Genomic DNA, 21,602 nt, shown 5'->3' with positions numbered 1-21,602 from the left:
GGGATGCGTGCGAGAGATTTTTGCTCCTGCGCATGCGCGGAAACAAAAAATATCACTGAAATCTCACACGCATGCACGTCCTCTCACGAGATTTTGCTTCCCGTGCATGAGCAGAAGCAAAATCTCACTGGTACGTATGCGCGTTCACGCCGGTGACCCAAAACTGCATGCGCATCACACCGGTAGCAGCCATAAGTAACAACCCCCGCCAAGTTAAGAAGTGTAAGAGGAAGAAGGAAGAGAAGAGGGAGATAGGTGGCGGAGAGGAGAGGAAACGAAGAGGGAGAGAAGGAATAAGGAAATAGGCGGGAGAGGAGGTGAAAAGGGGTGAGTGAAGAATCAATGAAAGTTCAGACTGGCAGATAGTAATAGTATATACTGAAGCCAAAGAAATGAATATGTGTTGACATGCGCTATTATGTTGTGTATATGGTGAAGTAAATATTTGATATGTGGATAATTTTTTTAAAAAAATGAATAAAATTTTAAATTAAATTAAAATTTTAAATTAAATTAAATTTTAATTAATTTTTTTAAATTAAAAATTAAATTAGATTACATTTTTAAAAAATTAACTTAATTTTAAAAAAATTAACTTAATTTTAAAAAATTAACTTAATTTTAAAAAATTAACTTAATTTTAAAAAATTAACAAATTAAATTAAAAAAAAATTAAATTTAAAAAAAATTAAATTAAATTTAAAAAAAATTAAATTAAATTTAAAAAAAATTAAATTACATTTTAAAAAATTAAATTACATTTTAAAAAGTTAAATTAAATTTAAAAAAATTAAATTAAAATTTAAAACTTAAATTAAAATGTAAAAAATTAAATTAAAATGTAAAAAATTAAATTAAAATGTAAAAAATTAAATTAAATTTTTTAAAGTAAAAAAAATATTTTTTAAAAAGAGTATGGATCAGCAAGGAGACAGCCCAACCCATCCCTAATGCTATTTTCTTCAGGTTATACCATTCATCATCCTTGCAGATGCTGGCTGGTAACGGAAGGGGAGGGATGCTTATGAAAACAGCCCTTCAAAATTTAAATGAGAAAGCAAATATGCTGAGGGAGGAAAACTGAGGCCCGGTTAAGAAGCCACCTCTTCTACCCCCCTTCTCAACCAACCTGTAAAAGCATGTCGCCTGGCTCAATCCGTCCATCCGCCGCCACTGCCCCGCCCTTCATGATGGAGCCAATGTAAATGCCGCCGTCGCCCCTGTCGTTGCTCTGTCCTACGATACTGATGCCCAGAAAATTGTATTTTTCTGCCATCAAAAGAAAGAGAACAGCAATTGTTAGCACTCTGTCCAAACGGTTGGGTTGGTTATATATTATTATTATTATTATTATTATTATTATTATTATTATTATTATTATTATTATTATTTGGATTTGTATGCCGCCCCTCTCCGCAGACTCGGGGTGGCTAACAACAGAAATAAAACAGCATATAATAATAATCCAATACTAAAACAGTTAAAAACCCTTATTATAAAACCGAACATACGTACAGACATACCATGCATAAAATTGTAAAGGCCTAGGAGGAAAGAGTATCTCATTCCCCCATGCCTGGCGGCAGAGGTGGGTTTTAAGCAGCTTACGAAAGGCAAGGAGGGTGGGGGCAATTCTAATCTCTGGGGGGAGTTGGTTCCAGAGGGCCGGGGCCGCCACAGAGAAGGCTCTTCCCCTGGGTCCCGCCAAGCAACATTGTTTAGTTGACGGGACCTGGAGAAGACCCACTCTGTGGGATCTAACTGGTCGCTGGGATTCGTGCAGCAGAAAGCGGTCCCTGAAATAATCTGGTCAAATTGACAATATATGGTTGTATGGATTGATATAATATAGGTTTAAAATCTATGCTACGTTCCGATTGGCTGTAATGATGCAAGTGGCCATAAGAGGGAGCTAGAGATCATGGCTTATTCTCTGTTGTTTCATTCTGTTTGACTCTGATAATGATCTCTGTGTTAATGCTCTGATATTCTGATGTGTTTGTAAGCTGTAATATCATTGTTGAATGTATATGACAAAGACAAACTGGTAAGAAGATTATTGTACTTCTGGAGATTGATTGATTTGAATGCGTATGACTTGGACTGTTTATTTGGACTGATCTGTTTGTTAAAGGTAATACTATATGCACTTTAACGTATCATTATGTGTGACTGGATAATCACTCATATCAGGGTGTCCAGGGGAAAAGCATTTTGAAATTCCCTGATATTTCCCTGACATTTCCCTGTAACTTGCAATCTAGTTAAGGCCCGGTCGTAGATGATGTCATACCAAACGGCTAAGCCGTGGAGAATTATCGGTAGCTGAGGAAGCAAGTTGTGGCCACAGTTATGCTCATTTTTGCTTGACTCTGCCGGGCAGCGCGATCCATTGGGGGGTTTTTTACATGATTTTTCCATGACTTTTAAACATTGTAATACAGCTTGGTTTTCCCCCCTGATTTATTTCGGGGTTTTTTCATGAATTCCCTGATAATTCCCGAATATTTCCCGAACTGCCGATTTCCCTGATAATTCCCCTATTTTCCTGGACACCCTACCATATCTACTCAGCTTCTAGCGGGAATACTAAATTGTGCTCACCACGGCAGCTCATAAGTCCTTGCGGGGCCAGCACAATTTTGCTTCTGCACCTGTGGAGGTAGCAAAATCACGCACGGAGCTGTAGGTGTTTCGGCGAGTTATTTTTTGTTTCCGTGAATGCCAAAACATGGGCGCACCTGCGGCTCCGTGCGTGATTTTGCTACCTCCATAGGTGCAAAAGCAAAATCCCGCTGGCCCCGCAAGCACTTACGAGCCATGGCGGCGAGCACAATTTAGCGTTCCGGCTAGTAGCCCACCGCTGTATCTACTGCATATTATTATTATTATTATTATTATTATTATTATTATTATTATTTATTAGATTTGTATGCCGCCCTTCTCCGCAGGCTCGGGGCGGCTCACAATAGATATATTATATTATATATTATATACCATTTGATGATGTCCAGAATAGAGGTAAAGAACATGGAAATAAACATTTTCAGCAGTTTTTAGCCAAATGTAGAATAATAATAATAATAATAACAACAAAACAACAACCATTATTATTATTATTATTATTATTATTATTATTATTATTATTATTATTATTATTTGGACTTATATGCCACCCTTCCCCAAGGAGTCAGGGCGGCTTACAACATATAAAAAATACAAAAATCAATTCAAATCCAACATTTAAAACAATCTAAATCCCAAATTTAAAATCAAACAGCTCTACTCACTCCCACCACAGTCACACTAAAGGCCAGGGCTAAATGTTCTATGGCTCCAGGCCTGCTGGTACGGGTAAGCTTTCAAAGCTTTGAGAAAGGCCAGGAGGGTGAGAGTAGTACGAATCTCTGGAGGAAGTTGGTTCCAAAGGGCCGGGGCCACCACAGAGAAGACTCTTGCCCTAGGTCCCACCAGACACTACTACCTGGCTGACGGGACCTGGAGATCTACTGCAATACCCCGTTTCTATCTGCACGTCCTTGATAACTCAAGGTTTGCTCTGCACACACCTGAACAACAACATAGTACACAAAAACCGTTAGAGCAGGCTTCCCCGGGATGTGGGGTTATGACTTCCAAACCAGAGCGAACGACGACAGCCGCCGGATTCTGGTTTGAAACCGATGGTCCAATTTTTCGCCTTCTCAAAAGAGTTCAATGCCCACGAATCTTGCCAGTGGATCTTACCCATGTTGAGGGTGACGGTGATGATGTTGAGGGACATGGTGGAATCGGTGATGCTGCTGAAGGAGGAAGACTGGAAGGTAGAAAAAGAGACACAGAGAGAGTCAAAATGGTACAGTTTCCAACTAATGGTGGCCAGCGTTCAGCTACGAAACATCTCAGATTGTCTGGCACTGGCCGGCCATTCCCCAGCGGTGAGCACCTACTACTCGCCGCAAATTTATTTATTTATACATTTCATATTTCTAAGCCGCTTGGGCAGCATGCAATATAATAGAATTGATACGTGAAAGGGTGTAATAAAAAAAAAGTTACAAATTAAGGCAAATTTCACAGGTGCTCAAGTGAGATTTTGCTTCTGCACATGCACAGGGACCGTCACCCACACTGGGAATGTCAGCCTGATCCAGAAAGAGGACATTTTAAACCGCCAAGCGCCGCATCCGCAGCCTCTCACCCGGTCGATCTGTCGCATTTTCTGTTTCCTTCGCCGGCGCTTGTGCTTACGAATCAGACGGGACGACGTGCTCTGCTCCGTGGAGCTACTCAGCCTGGAGGGAGAGGGGAAAAAAGCCGGATTTGAGAAAGCAGAGCACAGCTCAGCCGCTTCGGTTCTTGGATGGCTGCTGCTTTTGAGCTACAAGAGGAAGAAATTAAGGGGGAGGGAGGGAGAGAGACAGAGAAAGAACGAAAGAAAGAAAGAGAGAGAGAGAGAAAGAGAAAGGAAGAAAGAAAGAAAGAAGGAAAGAAAGAAGGAAAGAGAGAAAGAGAAAGAAAGAAAGGAAGGAAGGAAGGAAGGAAGGAGGGAGGGTGGAAGGAAGGAAGAAGAAAGAGAGAGAAAGAGAGAGGGAAAGAGAAAGAAGGTAGAAAAGGTGGGTGGAAGGAAGGAAGAAGAGAGAGATAAAGAAAGGGAGGGAAGGAGGAAGAATAAATAAAGAAAGAAGGGACGGAGGGAGGGAGGAAAAGAAAGAAGAAAGAAAGAAGAGAAGAGAAGAGAAAAGAAAGAGAAAAGAAAAGAAAAAGAAAAAAGAAAAAAAGTCCAATACTCACATGCAAGCAGAACCAAAACATTGCTCCCTATTTTAACAGAACAAGCCTTGGGCCCCACTCCACCCACCCCGACTGGCACAATGGGCCTACCCAACACTGGACAAAAGCCTCCTTGTCTTCCCCCCCCCCACTGAGTGGCAGCCCCTCCCCATCTCTCCTCCCCTCCTGCTGGAACGTCTCCTTGCCTTATGAAAATCCATCTTTGTAATATGGGACAACATACCTGGACACATTCCATTCTTTTCCCCTGCCTGGCCGGCAGTTCGCACATGCCAGGTCAGAAGGGAAACCTGCTAGGCTCATGAGCTGCCAAGTTTGGGGGGGTTGGATGTAAAAGAGGGAGCGGGTTGTTTTTATTTTTCATTTATGTATTTATTCAATATCTATGCTTGTGATGGAAAACCTATGGCATGTGGGCCACAGGTGGCACATGGAGCCATATCGAAAAGCACGCGAGACGTTGCCCTATGTCAGCTCCAGAGGGCATGCGCACAGTGGTCAGCTGATTATCAGCCTTGGGGAATGTCGTTTCACCCTCCGGACGCTTCCGGGAAGCTTCCCTGAAGACCCGGAGTGCAAAAAAACCCGCCCAACAGACAAACCGGAAGTTCGGAAAAACTCACTACCGGTTTGCCCGTTGGACTGTTTTTTTCCACTCTGGAGGGTTCAGGGAAGCTTCCTGAAGCCCCGGAGTGCAAAAATTAAGATCAATAGGCAAACCGGAAGTGTGTTTTTCCAAACTTCCGGTTTGCCCATTGGGCTGTTTTTTGCACTCCAGTCTTTCCTGAACCCTCCAGAGTGCAAAAAACAGCCCAACGGGCAAACCGGAAGCGCTTTTTTCTGAACTTCCACCTTTGCCGTTTTTTCACATCTCAGGCTTCAGTGAGGCTGTGCGAATGCACGGGGATGAAGGAGGGGATTGTGTGCATGCAAAGGGGCAGCACAGGGTGGTTTGCATGTGTGTGGGGAGAGAAGGGGTGTGAGCACATGCACCCATGTGCGTGAATAAACATTCGCTGGTCTATACCATCAAATTTAAAATGGTGGTGAACTCTAGAAGTTTTAACAGATTAAAACAATAATGTTAAATTTAAGGGTGGATTCATATATACTTTTTGTTATAAGAAATGGACAGTCCTGGACAGAACAGGCGATCCAGCCCAGATGATGGGAGCTGCAACTGAAGGACAAGGCAAGGCAATGCACATAAAGACTGTGTGAGAGAGGTTTGACTTCACAACCACAGATGTGAAAAAGCCTCTCCAGATTGCAGCAGGCCAGAGCCAAATATCAGCCAACAGGACGATGCTGTGACAAAATAGGCTGGGTGTCGGCAACCTACAGCTCTGGAGTCACATGTGGCTCCTTGGGCCCTCTGCTGTGATTCCCTGCCAGGTGATCCCACCACTGGCTGGCCCTGCCCCTCGCCCTTCCCTCCCAGTCACTCCTTGCCTGGCTTGATAAGATAAGGGGAACCTTTTTTGGAGGGAATAGCAATGGAAAAAACAGAGCAGGAAAAGGCGGGGAGAAGCCTCCGTGGGGCCTCTCTAGAAATCTTCTGGGAAGAAACAGGGCCGGAAAAGGCAGGGAGAAGCCTCCATGGGGCCTCTCTAGGAATCTCCTGGGAGGAAACAGGGCCAGAAAAGGTGGGGAGAAGCCTCCCTGGGGCCACTCTAGGAATCTCCTGGGAGGAAACAGGGCCGGAAAAGGCGGGGAGAAGCCTCCGTGGGGCCTCTCTAGGAATCTCCTGGAAGGAAACGGGGCTGGAAAAGGCGGGGAGAAGCCTCCGTGGGGTCTCTCTAGGAATCCCCTGGGAGGAAACAGGGCCTCCACCCTCCCTGTGGTTTCCCCAATTGCACACATTATTTGCTTTTACATTGATTTCTATCAGAAAAATTGTTTCTTCTTACAAATGTTTCTACTTAAGAACCTGGTCATGGAACGAATTAAGTTCGTAAGTAGAGGTACCACTATACGGTATTTATAGGACGCGCCGTTACTCAGATGAGGTCTAAGAAGCACCCCTGAAAAATGTGGTGGGGTAGGCTGAGGGCTTTCTTACCTGCTGGTGTTTTCTTCATTGTCCGAGTCCACAAAACTGCTGGATTCGAGTTCGCTGCTCATCACAGTAGAGGAGCTATCGTAACCAGGCGGTGGCTCCCAGAGTCGGTCAACTTTCGGGTGCCCATTGATGCGAGTGACTGTAGAAATCAAAACAGGGTGAATGAGCAAAGAATGGTCAGGCTGGACTGGGCTGACAGTCAGTGGGCAATCATGATAAAAGAAGATAATAGGGCAGGGATGTAAACAGCAGCATGGGATAGTGGGTTCAAGGGCTGGGATTCCTGTCACTTCTTGGCCTTTGGAAAGAGGAATACTGTGTCCAGTTCTGCAGACCTCACCGACAAAAAGAGATTGATAACATTGAATGGGTCCAAAGACGGGCTACAAAAACGGTGGAAGGTCTTAAGCTTAAAACTGATCAGGAAAGACTTCATGAACTCAACCTGTATAATCTGGAGGACAGAAGGGAAAGGGGGGACAGGATCGAAACATTTAAATATGTGAAAGGGTTAAATAAGGTTCAGGGGGGAAGTGTTTTTAACAGGAAAGTGAACACAAGAACAAGGGGGTACAATCTGAAGTGAATTGGGGGAAAGATCAGAAGCCACGTGAGAAAATATGATTTGACTGAAAGAGTAGTAGATGCTTGGAACAAACTTCCAGCAGACGTGGTTGGTCAATCCACAGTCACTGAATGTAAACATGCCTGTGATAAACAGAGATCCATCCTAAGATAAAATGCAGGAAATAGTATAAGGGCAGACTAGGTGGACCAGGAGGTCTTTTTCTGCCATCAATCTTCTATGTTTGAGCCGGGGTGGTGCAGCAGGTAGAGTGCTGTACTGCAGGCCACTGAAGCTGACTTGTAGATCTGAAGGTCAGCAGTTCAAATCTCATCGCCGGCTCAAGGTTGACTCAGTCTTCCATCCTTCCGAGGTGGGTACAATGAGGACCCGGATTGTGGGGGCAATAGCCTAGCTCTGTTAAAAAAGTGCTATTGCTAACATGTTGTAAGCCGCCCTGAGTCTAAGGAGAGGGGCGGCATAAAAATCAAATCAATCAATCAATCAATCAATCAATCAATCAAATAAACAAACAAACAAACAAACAAACAAATGTTTCTAAGAGAGGAAGCTACCCTGCAGAATCTAGCCACAAACCACCCTGCAGTAAATGACTGCACACAGTAGTAAACTACTACATTTTGTGAAAAAAAAGAAATAGGCACGTTGCCAGGGTTGCCCACTCCCGACCACTTTGGACACCTCTACCCACCCGTATGGGTAGTAAAAATTGCCATGCGCACGCAGCTGCGAGATCTCATACGAGGAGGCTCATGCGTGTGCGATTTTGCCTATTTCTGGTTGTTTTTTGCTTCTGCACATAATGCTTTTACATAGTGCTTTGACAGCCCTCTCAAAGCGGTTTACAAAATCAGCCTATTGCCCCCAAAAATCTGGGTCCTCATTTGACCCACCTCTGAAGGAGGGAAGGCTGAGTCAACCTTGAGCCAGTGGTGAGATTTGAACCACTGAACGACAACTAGCAGTTAGCTGAAGTAGCCTGCAGTTCTGCGCTCTAACCACTGCGCCACCCCGGCTCTTAATACAACTCTTATACAAAAAGTCAACTTAATCCCCAGCCCTAGTGAAAATCAAAGGGTTTGGATTTAAGCGCCTATCATCCCCATAAGCTGCTGCCCGATTAGGCAGAGCTACAGCCAAATGTTGTGGTTTTCAGGATTTTGCTGGTGTAGAGAAGGAAAAGAATAGCTGCGCTCCTAATTCGCTTGTAAGTCCCCCGCAACGGTTCTGCGTCTCATGGCTTCAGGGAAGGGAAGTGAAGGGGAGCGGAGGGAAGGAAGAAAAGGGATAGGAAAGGAAAGAAAGGAAAAAATGGAGAGGAAAGGAGGAAGAAGAAATAAATAAATAAATAAAAGAATTAAAGTAGAGAAAGAAAGAAAAAAGAAAGAGCAAGTAAAAGAAAGACAGAAAGAAAGAAAGAAAGAAAGAAAGAAAGGAGGGAGGGAGGGAGGAAAAGAAAGAAGAAAGAAGGAAGAAAGAAAATAAATAAATAAATAAAAGAAAGGAGGAAGAAGAAAGAATTAAAGAGAGAGAGAAAGAAAGAAAGAAGGGACGAAAATAAAGAAAAAAGAAAGAAAGAAAATAAAAAAATAAAAAAGAAAGAAAGGAGGGAGGGAGGGAGGAAAAGAAAGAAGGAGGAAGGAAGGAAGGAAGGAAGGAAGAAGAAACTAACTAATTAACTAAATAAATAAATGAAGAAAGAAAGAAAGAAGGAAAGGAAGGAAGGAAGGAAGGAAAAATAACTAACTAACTAACTAACTAACTAACAAAAGAAAGAAAGAAAGAAAGAAAGAAAGAAAGAAAGAAAGAAAGGAAAGAAAAGAAAGAACAAGTAAAAAGTAGGGAGGACGGACGGACGGATGGAGGCAACCAGAAACCTTTCTAAAGACAGAGTAACCCAGCAGGACTTGCTCGTCCAAATTTTGTCCTTCCCCAACATTTAACACCCCTTGCTAGTCATCGTCTGGCCTTGAAATCCCCCTTCAGCTACAATCCGGAGCCTGACGACACGAGTGACCCAAATGTACGCTATCCGAGCCACATGTTCCTGCCTGGATTTGTGTCCCCTGTGGCAGTTCCAGAAGTAGGACGGAAGGAGGCTCTGATAATGTACGTGTCCTCCTCTGGGCCTTCAGCGTTTATTAAGCAGCTTAGAAAGATGGTCTGTTGAGGAAACCCGTGTTTTAAAAACTATTAAGCGGCCAAGTCCCCCTCCTTCAGCCTCTGACTATTAGCTCAGGCGATTAGAGCTCCTGGACAAGGAGGGACAGGTTGCTCTTACCTGCCCACCGGTGCGCGGCCTGCACATCACGGCGATTCACGCTCATTCTCGCACACGCTACACTCCCTTGCACATCCCCTCATGCGATTGTGCTTCCATGCATGCGCAGGAAACGACAAAGTGCCAGAATCTTGCAAGGGAGGGGACACTCGCTCACTTGTGCACGATTTCAGCGAATTTTTACTTCGGCACATGCACAGAAGCAAAAGGTCGCTGGATTTACATGTGCACAAGCATCCCCTAGCGAGATTTTGCTTCCACTCATGCAAAAATGGGTTGCGCAGAGCAGTGTTTCCCAACCTTGGCCACTTGAAGATATTTGGACTTCAACTCCCAGAATTCCCCAGCCAGCAAATGCTGGCTGGGGAATTCTGGGAGTTGAAGTCCAAATATCTTCAAGTGGCCAAGGTTGGGAAACACTGGCGCAGAGGGTTTGGGAGGCCTGAAAAATGCTCCTGGTGGCTGGGGGGAAGGCAAAAATGCCCCCATTTTTACAAAAATGGGTCTGATTTTTGCCCCCTTTTTTGCCCCAGAGATTCGCACTGCCCCCACCTTCCTTGCCTTCCGAAAAAGTTTAAAAACTCATCTTTGCAGCCAGGCCTGGGGAAATTAGATCGCTCCCCCTGACCAACGAGTGTTTTTAGTGTGATCTATTGAGTGAACAATAATTGGGTGTTTTAAAGTGTTTTAGGATTTTTAAAGTTTTTTAATTGTGTTAGTTGGATCGATTATATTACTATGTTATCTATATTTGCTGTGAGCCGCCCCAAGTCCACGGAGAGGAACGGCATAGAAATCCAAATAATAATAATAAATAAATAATATTTAGACACTTAATGTATCTGGTTATCTTAACTATTACTTGTATCTCTGGGCTATCAGTTGGCTACCTGCCCCCTCCAGGTTTCCTCTGGGTATCCTTGGTAACTCAAGGGTTACTCGGCACACTCCTTTACACACACACACAAACACACAAAAACCAAACCAGTCACGCCTCATTATTTGTTGCCGACATTTCAAGCAGCCATCTGCCGATTCTCTCCAACCCCAGCATGGATGGCTAGATTCAGACGGTCAAAATCCACCTTCTTTTGCCCTCTACGGACGAGAACAAGGAAGTAAAATGATGAGGGTGACATTTGACACACACACATACACACACTCAGCCGTGTCCCGATTCTGAACAAAACGATTCTTAATTATCTCCCTAATTGGAGTCTTTTCCCCATCTTTAGAAAACAGGAAAGGAGGGTTGGGAGCTACAAAGGAACCTCAGTTATATAATGAGGAACCCCAAACAGAGCTCCTAAAAACTTCCAATTAAGTATTCTTCTTTTCCCTTTTAATCGGGATCGCCCCATTGTCTGAACCTTGCGTGGCGTTTATCGTTTCAAGCCGGGGCGAGGGGGACGCGCCAGTAGCTGTGACAGCGGGCATATTGCTTCCCGTTAAAATAAAATAAAAACCCTGCCAAACGCGCAGGGAGAAGCCCCCTTAATGAGACCCCAGACAGGGATAAAAGCAGATTTTGGCAAATAGACAGCCCCATCTCTGGCTTGTTTCCATACTCCCTGTCGGTGCAAATTATCCCTCGGTCGAGAAGGGTTTGTTCCCCCTTCCTGCAGGCGTGCGTTAGTATCCACGCGGCCGAGTTCCAAGGCTGGCGTTACAGAAGAAAGCTCTTGCCCGCTGCCTCGCAGATGGCACAGCTCACCTCCGAAGAGGGTAAAGGAGAGGACATGAAGACGACGAGAGGAGAAGAAGAAGGTTGATTTCCTGGCTGGGTTGTGACCCGGCCTGCGTTCTCACAGAAGGCCAAAGCAAGAGGGACACACGCTCACAACCAATGCAGGCCAAACCAAGCGATCGTAAACCACGAGGCTTACTTGAGAGGGGGTTCGATCCCCCTCTAAATCTTGAGGGAATGTTAATAGAATGGAATATAGAATGGAATGGAAAACGGGATATAAGATATAGGATATGGGATATAGGATAGGATAGAATAGAATGAAGAATAGAATAGAATAGAGAATAGAATAGAATAGAGAATAGAATAAAATGGAATGGAAAATGGGATATAAGATAAAGGATATGGGATATAGGATAGAATAGAATAGAATAGAATGAAGAATAGAATAGAATAGAATAGAATGGAATGGAAAATGGGATATAAGATATAGGATATGGGATATAGGATAGAATAGAATAAAATGAAGAATAGAATAGAATAGAGAATAGAATAGAATAGAGAATAGAATAGAATGGAATGGAAAATGGGATATAAGATAAAGGATATGGGATATAGGATAGAATAGAATAGAATAGAATAGAATGAAGAATAGAATAGAATAGAGAATAGAATAGAATGGAATGGAAAATGGGATATAAGATATAGGATATGGGATATAGGATAGAATAGAATAAAATGAAGAATAGAATAGAATAGAGAATAGAATAGAATAGAGAATAGAACAGAATAGAGAATAGAATAGAATAGAGAATAGAATAGAGAATAGAATAGAGAATAGAATAGAATGGAATGGAAAATGGGATATAAGATATCGGATATGGGATATAGGATAGAATAGAATAGAACAGAGAATAGAATAGAATGGAATGGAAAATGGAATATAAGATATAGGATATGGGATATAGGATAGAATAGAATGAAGAATAGAATAGAATAGAGAATAGAATAGAATAGAATAGAATGTAAAATGGAATGGAATATAGAATGTAGAATATAATAAGGAATAGAATAGAATGGAATAGAATAATATAGAATATGGAATATACTTAGAAATATATATATTCAGTAATGGTGTTATAATTAGGGTCCTTGGAGTTACATAAATTACAATGACAGTAGAAATAGATTAAAAATAGTAAATAAGCATTAAATAATAGTTTATATATGTATATGTAAATGTTTTGGTTTTGGTTCGTTTTGTGCAATGTCTTATTTGTTTGTATTTTATTTTATGTATTTTTAATGTTTATAAATGAATAAAAATTATTAAAAGAGAGAGAGAGAGAGAGAATATGAAAGGCAGGAGGTGAGCCTGGGAAATACCTGGGACGAAAGAAGCAGCAAGCTACTTCCACCTTCTTGCCTAAGAAAACAACGCCAAATGGCCCAGGAAGATCACCAGGAGTTAAAACTCCAATTGTTTTTAAAACAATTTAGACAGTACAGTGGTACCTCTACCTACAAGCACCTCTACTTACGAACTTTTTTAGATAAGAACCGGGTGTTCAAGATTTTTTCCCCTCTTCTCAAGAACCATTCCCCACTTACAAACCCGAGCCTCCGAAACTGTAACCGGAAAAGGCAGGAAGAAGCCTCCGTGGGGCCTTTCTAGGAATCTCCTGGGAGGAAACAGGGCCGGAAAAAGCGGGGAGAAGCCTCCGTGGAGCCTCTCTAGGAATCTCCTGGGAGGAAACAGGGCCTCCACCCTCCCTGGGGTTTCCCCAATCGCACGCATTATTTGCTTTTACATTGATTCCTATGGGGAAAATGGCTTCTTCTTACAAACTTTTCTACTTAAGAACCTGGTCAGGGGACGAATTAAGTTTGTAAGTAGAGGTAACACTGTATACCGCTTTCTACATGAACCTGCATGTTTACTGGAGAATGTTTGCTTGCACTCATTACATGCCTCTGAGAGTATTGTGGCACCGAAGTGTGTGCGCGGATGCTGCTCCAGACCTTTGCAACGGGCACCTTAAAAGTTTCCGTTGCAGACCTGATTTTTCTCGGCAAATCCTCCCGACAATGGGTTTTTTAAGGCTCCTGTGTCCCCTCAGAAACGCAGGCCAATCCAAGGCATCGGAGGGGACAAAAGGGGAAGAGCTTAGTTACCATCTTCGTGGCCTTCTCGGTTCCTCCGCCGGTGACGATCCCGCCGGTGGCTGACCACAGACTCGGTTCCTGTTTCGTTGTCCAACCCATCTCGGCTGCTGGAGGCATTTGGGCTGAGGGAGTGGAAGGGGAAGAAGAAGAGACGGCATCAAGGATTCTTGAAGAACTTACCTTTTCTTTTATGTACACTGAGGGCACATGCAGCAGGGGGAATTCCTTGTGTGTCCAATCACACTTGGCCAATAAAATTCTGTTCTGTTCTTCTCTTCTTCTCTGTACCTCTCCTTCCATTTTACTCTACTCATTCCAATAGTCTATTCTGTTCTGTTCTATTCTTTCCAATATTCTCTTCTGTTCTATTCTATTCTACTCTTCTACTCTATTTTATTCTTCTGTTTGTTCTCTTCTCTTCTTCTATTCTATTCTTCTCCCCTCATCTCCCCTCCCCTTATTCTATTTTCTATTCTATTCTATTCTATTATTTCCAATGTTCTATTCTATTCTGTTATATTCTATTCTTTCCAATGTTATATTCTATTCTTTCCAATGTTCTGTTCTGTTCTATTCTATTCTAATTCTTTCCAATGTTCTGTTCTATTCTGTTCTATTCTATTCTTTCCAATGTTATATTCTATTCTTTCCAATGTTCTATTCTATTCTATTCTTTCCAATGTTATATTCTATTCTTTCCAATGTTCTGTTCTATTCTGTTCTATTCTATTCTTTCCAATGTTATATTCTATTCTTTCCAATGTTCTGTTCTATTCTGTTCTATTCTATTCTTTCCAATGTTATATTCTATTCTTTCCAATGTTCTGTTCTATTCTGTTCTATTCTATTCTTTCCAATGTTATATTCTATTCTTTCCAATGTTCTGTTCTATTCTGTTCTATTCTATTCTTTCCAATGTTATATTCTATTCTTTCCAATGTTCTGTTCTATTCTATTCTATTCTTTCCAATGTTCTGTTCTATTCTTTCCAATGTTCTGTTCTATTCTTTCCAATGTTCTGTTCTATTCTATTCTATCCTTTCCAATGTTATATTCTATTCTTTCCAATGTTCTGTTCTGTTCTATTCCATTCTATTCTTCTGTGTACTCTACTCTTATATTCTATTCTATTCTAATGTTCTGTCCTATTCTATTCTTTCCGATATTCTGTTCTATTCTATTCCTATCAAATGTGGTGCACACACTCTAAGACAGGATCTCTCATTTATATGGAACCCTTTAATAAATCTTCATTATTATAAAAAAAAACCATTATAAAAGTCTTATGACTTTTAAGAAAAGATGCCAGTTTGAAAAGAGGCTACAGATTCCTTCTGATTGATCAATCTTCCAATATTTTACGTACGTGTTAGAGAAATAATTTTTTTAAAAATACAACATTTTGTCTAACCATGCGAGGTAACAGCCAGGAGAGGGCAGAAACATCAACGCTAAAAGAAAGAGGCCGGCTGGCTGAAGCCGTTGATCTCTCCAACTGTTTTAGGCGGAAATGCTACACGCAGGGTGTGACCCATTCCCAGGACGGAGGAACAACAACAAAAAAAAAGTAAAGAGATTATCCTGGACGCAGAATTCCAGATTTTATCACCTTTGAGTGTCGTACTTCTTGTTTTATTATGATTGCTATTATTTTTAACTTTCTGATCGGTTAGGGCAGGGGCAGGCAAAGTTGGCTCTTCTATGACATGTGGACTTTAGCTCCCAGAATTCCTGAGCTAGCACGATTGGCTCAGGAATTATGGGTGTTGAAGTCCACAAGTCATAGAAGAACCAACTTTGCCTGCCCCTGCGTTAGGATATCCCACTCTTTAAACCAATGCTTCGCAAATAGTGGGGCGGGCCAACTTACCGCCGCCGGTGCTGATGTGTGCGCAGCTCTGGATGACCAGTGGATGGGTGGATGTGCATGTCGGAGTAAGATATGTCTTCTGCGCATGCCCAGGAAGCAAATTTCGTGAGAAAATGCACAAGCGGGTGAGATTTCAGCGAAAAATCACCCCCCAAAATCACAGAAAATTGCCAAAATCGCACATGCGCATTCTCTCACAAGATTTTGCTTCCTGCGCCTGCGCAGAAGCCAAATCTCACTCTGACGTGAGTGCGCAGATCGATTTCCGCTACCGGTGCACCGTTCCCCCCTTCCTATCCAGGTAGGAACCCAATATTGGGGGGGAATGCATGACCCCGGCGCACATGTGGATTTTTTGCACCGAACAACAGCACACAGCCCAGAGCAGGAGAAATGAAGTGCAGATAGCAAACCCTTAAGAGACACCGTGGAAAAATATTAAACAGGGGAGGAAAGAAAGGAGGAGAGAGACGGAGATCATGAGACAAACGTAAGTCTCCCAGAAAGCTAAGATGAGGAAATATGATGGAGCCAGTAGTGGGTTCCTACTGGAATGGTAAGGGACACCGCACCAGTAACAAAAGATGACCTGCGTGTGCAGCTTCAGGTGTGTGTATGTACATCCTAGCGTGTTTTTCGGAGAAGGGCGGCATACAAATCTAATAAATTATTATTATTATTATTATTATTATTATTATTATTATTATTATTAATATTTTGCTTCTGAGCAAGCATGCGCGGAAGCAAAAAAAGATAGCAAAAATCTCCTACCCGCACACGTCCCCTTGCGAGAATTCGCTTAAGAACCAGGTGACTAGCTTATCGCCTGCAGCGATTTGTTTAATGGCAGTGGTTTGGTTTTTTCTTTCAACCCCTGAGTTTTCGCAACGGGGACACCCAATTTGCACAACGGTGGATATTAAACCTGCGTCTGATGGTTATGTGACGCCTGTGATTTAAAAAGGAATTCCTGCTCGCTTCTCACTATCTGATTGACAGGCGACGCCTTCCCCTCCTCTCACCGAGGCAGTCAGACAAGAACCTGAGTAGGAAACTTTTTTCTCTGCCGGGAAAAAAATATGACTCTGCACAAAGCCATATTTGCATCCTATTTAGCAACCCTATTTACTAAGACTTGCATTTACTATTACTCTTCTCATTCTTCCTATTACCTAGCTCCCCCTCTCCCCACTTAGGACTATAATCTTGTTGCTTGTATCTTCCCGATTTATATCATTTTGTTTAGTTTCCTAGTATGACTTGATTGCTTATTTAGTATCCTATGACTATCACTATGTGTTGTGTCTTATGATTCTTAATGGTTTTTTTTAATGTACACTGAGAGCGTATGCACCAAAGACAAATTCCTTGTGTGTCTAATCACACTTGGCCAATAAAGAATTCTATCCTGTCCCGTTCTGTCCTGTCCTGCCCTCCATTCCATTCCATTCCATTCCATTCTATTCTTTCCAATATTCTATTCTGCTCCACTCTGTTCTTCCTTTCATTGTTCTACTTTTTCTTATTCTGTTCTCTTCTATTCTATTCATTCCAATATTCTATTCTATTCTATTCCATTCCATTCTGTTTTGTCTATTTCTTTTCTATTCTATTTCTTTCCTATTTCTATTTTATTCTTCATTTAATTATTCTATTCTGTTCTGTTCTGTTCTGTTCTGTTCTATTCTGCTCTGCTCTGCTCTGCCCTACCCTACCCTACCCTACCCTACCCTACCCTACCCTACTCTATTCTCTATCCTATTCCCTATCCTATCTCAGGGAGAAGAGCAAAGAGTGGACAAGTTGAGGATTTCTAGCTATTGCTGGCTTGCCATTCCCACCTTCCCTGACCAGCAGCCATTCCAGCTGCTGCAAGTGGAGAGATCAACCCTTCCACAGATCCCCCACATTCTTCAATTTTTATTTTTATTTTTAAAAAAACCCTCTGGAAAACATGCCCATGTTAAAAACGGTGTGCGGCAGAATGAGCGTTGTGTCGAAACATTTAAAATCGAACCGTACTGAAAGGAAGGCGGGCGGGAGTCTCCGATGCCTCCGGTTCGCTCGAGGGGAGGAGGAAGATCGGTGTGGCTTTCCGCGCATTGCGATCCGCCGTCCGAATGGGAGCTCTCGGCCAGGACCAGCTGCAAGACAAGGAGGTGAAGTCAATGAGGCTGTCTTTCTTTCTTTCTTTCTTTCTTTCTTTCTTTCTTTCTTTCTTTCTTTCTTTCCTTCCTACCTTCCTTCTCTTTCTTCCCTCTCCCTTTTCTTCTCTTCCCTCTCCTCTCCTTTCCCTTCCCTTCATTATTCCTCCTTTCCTTTCCTTTCCTTTCCTTTCCTTCCCCTTCCTTTCACTTTTTAGCAAACACCCCCCCCCCCCCCCCGAAACAGGAATCTCCATTCTCATTGCCTCATCTTCAGAGTGGACATGGCAAATGGGAAATCCTCTAAATCAGTGGTTCTCAACTTTTCCAATGCCGCGACCCCTAAATACAGTTCCTCAGGTTGTGGTGACACCCAACCATAAGTCGAGCACCAATTCTCCCAACAGAGCTTGAAGCTGATTGGCAGGAAGGTCAGAGGGACACCCCCACTGCAAACACCTGATTGGTCGAATTGTAAAAATATGTTCCAAGGGGCCAGAATAGAAGCTTTAGTTCCTAACACCAGGGGAAATTTGTCTTTTCTCATTGTCTTAGGTGATCCCTGTGAAATGGTCATTCGACCCCCAAAGGGGCTCCGAACCCCAGATTGAGAACCACTGATTTAGAGGGAGAAAGAGGAAGTAGAAAGGGAAGGGAGAAGAGAAGAGAAGTAGGAAGGGAGAGAGAAGGAGAAAGAAGGTAAAAGGAAGAGATGGAGAAAGAGGGAGGGGAGTGTAAAGAAAGGAGAAAAAACAGCAATATAAAACAGGTGTTAAAATAGGATATTGACTCATGATAGATTGGATAAAAATATCTTATTATGTATGGTTTTAGAAACATAGAAACATAGAAGATTGACGGCAGAAAAAGACCTCATGGTCCATCCAGTCTGCCCTTATACTATTTCCTGTATTTTATCTTACGATGGATCTATGTTTATCCCAGGCATGTTTAAATTCAGTTTCTGTGGATTGACCAACCATGTCTGCTGGAAGTTTGTTCCAAGCATCTACTACTCTTTCAGTCAAATAATATTTCCTCACATTGCTTCTATACAACTAACCTCAGATTGCGCCCCCTTGTTCTCGTGTTCACTTTCCTATTAAAAACACTTCCCTCCTGAACCCTTTAACATATTTAAATGCTTCAATCGTGTTCCCCCTTTCCCTTGTGTCCTCCAGATTATACAGTTTGAGTTCCTTAAGTCTTTTCGGATATGTTTTATGCTTAAAACTGATTTTGATATGTTTTAAAGTATATGCATAGATGGAAACTTGGGGGGGGGGGGGAATTAAAGAAATATTTTTTTACTTTTTTAAAAAAATTAAAAATACTTTTTTTTAAAAAAAAAGGAAGCTATTCTGGGTCTCAACTCGTATCCATTTATCTTCTCACGCTAACAAATTTTCTTCCCAAAGCAAGCCCTTTTCTTTTTTTTTCACATGTTCACACTATAGCTGTGTTTCTCCTCTCTCCGCGAAGCCTGCGCCTGTCCCAAATTTTTATTTATTTATTCATTCATTTATTTATTTTGTCCTAAACACATTAATACACAATGAAGGTTATAGAGCAGTGGTTCTCAACCTGGGGATGGGACCCATTTGGGGGTCGAACGACTGTTTCACCGGGGTCGCCTAAGACCATGGGAAAAAACAAATTTCCCATGGTGTTAGGAATTAAAGCTTCTATTCTGGCCCCTTGGAACATATTTTTATAATCCGACCAATCAGGCGTTTACAGTGGGGATGTCCTTCTGACTCTCCTACCAATCAAAAGTTCTGTTGGGAGAACTGGCACTAGACTTATGGTTGGGGGTCACCACAACATGAAGAACTGTATTAAGGGGTCGCGGCATTAGAAAGGTTGAGAACAACTGTTATAGAGATTAGATTAGATTAAATTAGATTTATTGGATTTATATGCCGCCCCTCTCCGCAAACTCGGGGCGGCTCACAACAATAATAAAAAACAGTACATAATAAGAATCCAATGCCCACCAATCTAATTACAATTTAAAATTAGTAATTTCCTAAAACAATCCCAATATATATAAAAACAGGCACACAGTCAATCAATCAACAATACAACATGGGCAAGGGGGAGGTGTTTTAGTTCCCCCATGCCTGACGGCAGAGGTGGGTCTTAAGGAGCTTACGAAAGGCAGGGAGGGTGGGGGCAATCCTAATCTCAGGGGGAGCTGGTTCCAGAGGGTCGGGGCCCCCACAGAGAAGGCTCTTCCCCTGGGTCCCGCCAGACGACATTGTTTAGTCGACGGGACCCGGAGAAGGCCAACTCTGTGGGACCTAACCGGTCGCTGGGATTCGTGCGGCAGGAGGCGGTCCCAAAGATATTCTGGTCCGGTGCCATGAAGGGCTTTATAGGTCATAACCAACACTTTGAATTGTGACCGGAAACTGATCGGCAACCAATGCAGACTGCGGAGTGTTGGAGTAATATGGGCATACTTAGAGAAGCCCATAATTGCCCTCGCAGCTGCATTCTGCACGATCTGAAGTTTCCGAACACTTTTCAAAGGTAGCCCCATGTAGAGAGCGTTACAGTAGTCGAGCCTCGAGGTGATGAGGGCATGAGTGACTGTGAGCAATGACTCCCGGTCCAAATAGGGCCGCAACTGGCGCACCAGGCGAACCTGGGCAAACGCCCCCCTCGCCACAGCTGAAAGATGTTTCTCTAATGTGAGCTGTGGGTCGAGGAGGACGCCCAAGTTGCGGACTCTCTCTGAGGGGGTCAATAATTCCCCCCCCAGGGTAATGGACGGACAGATAGAATTGTCCTTGGGAGGCAAAACCCACAGCCACTCCGTCTTGTCTGGGTTGAGTTTGAGTTTGTTGACACCCATCCACACCCCAACAGGCTCCAGGCACCGGCACATCACTTCCACTGCTTCATTGACTGGACATGGGGTGGAGATGTACGACTGGGTATCATCGGCATATTGATGATACCTCAACCCATGCCCTTGGATGATCTCGAGGATGCACTCGATGCACTCGAAGTAAAATATGTCAAAAAAAGAATAGAAGAGAAAATACAGAACTAAAATATGTCAATGAGAGAATAGAAGAAAAGATATAGGGATAGAAGAGAAGATATAGGAGAGATGGAGAATTTGAAAGAATAAATCGAGGAAATGCTAAATAGAATACCGAAGGCAAAAAAACAACAACACCCCAGCCGGTGACAGAAGGCGCAAAATTGGTGTTCCCTGAGTTGGTCCGCAGGGGAAAACGTTCCTCAGGAAGAAATGTCAGAAAGGTTGATTGACAGAATGGCGTGGAAAAATACCAGGGGACCATCTACCCCCTCTGGCATCGCTTTTGCTGATGAAAAGGTTTGCATGAATTAAAAGAAGGAGGGAGGGGAAGAAATCAAAGAAAAATGCAAATGTTACATGTGTTTTGTTTTATTCCTTCCCTGTTAGGTTACTAACAGGAAAACGCTTCCCCCGAAGAGGGAGTCAGAATTTAGTGTAGGTGGGATTTTTTTTTTGAGGTGGGTGTGAATGACATTTTCATTAAAAGAGTAACAAGACAAGAGAGTGCAGAGGGTGGGGGGAAAAATCTAAGACCGGAGGGAAAAATACATAGATCGGAGCCGTTCACTTTAGCGAGCCAAGAATCTACACACACCCTTAAAAAAAAATCTAGTTTTTGTTGTTCTACAAATATGCTGCAAATGTGGGTAAAGAAATATCTTTTAAAAGATCTGGAGACTTGCCAATTCTAATTTTCAAAGGGACAAAAACCCCCAAGGCTTTATAACTTAGTCTATGGAGAAGGAAAGCCCAGAAATAATAATAATAATAATAATAATAATAATAATAATAATAATAATAATAATAATAATAATAATTAATTAGATTTGTATGCCGCCCCTCTCCGAAGACTCGTGGCGGCTCACAACAGTAATAGGAACAATATAACAGTGAAACAAATCGAATATTAAAATAAAACATAACAATGATGATGATGATGATGAAGTGCCCGACTGT

General features: G+C 42.4%; 1 protein-coding gene across 4 annotated transcripts in view; it reads right to left on the bottom strand.

The window, feature by feature from the left end:
• Positions 1-21,602, bottom strand: part of DVL1 (dishevelled segment polarity protein 1) — a 95,932-nt gene that overhangs the window by 31,154 nt on the left and 43,176 nt on the right. For all 4 annotated transcript variants that reach the window (XR_011559720.1, XM_070759196.1, XM_070759195.1 and 1 more), the window contains exons 3-8: positions 17,469-17,590; positions 13,586-13,698; positions 6,857-6,995; positions 4,202-4,295; positions 3,748-3,817; positions 1,130-1,269 (exon numbers count right to left, since the gene is read on the bottom strand). Coding sequence is in view for 3 of the 4 variants with exons in the window: in XM_070759196.1 (XP_070615297.1) it covers positions 1,130-1,269; positions 3,748-3,817; positions 4,202-4,295; positions 6,857-6,995; positions 13,586-13,698; positions 17,469-17,590 (678 nt within the window). In the remaining variant the exon portion in view is untranslated. The remainder of the gene's footprint in view (positions 1-1,129; positions 1,270-3,747; positions 3,818-4,201; positions 4,296-6,856; positions 6,996-13,585; positions 13,699-17,468; positions 17,591-21,602) is intronic.

This window comes from Erythrolamprus reginae, chromosome 8 (assembly GCF_031021105.1).
Source record: "Erythrolamprus reginae isolate rEryReg1 chromosome 8, rEryReg1.hap1, whole genome shotgun sequence".
NCBI lineage: Eukaryota > Metazoa > Chordata > Lepidosauria > Squamata > Dipsadidae > Erythrolamprus > Erythrolamprus reginae.
This window is presented reverse-complemented; position numbering and strand designations above follow the sequence as displayed.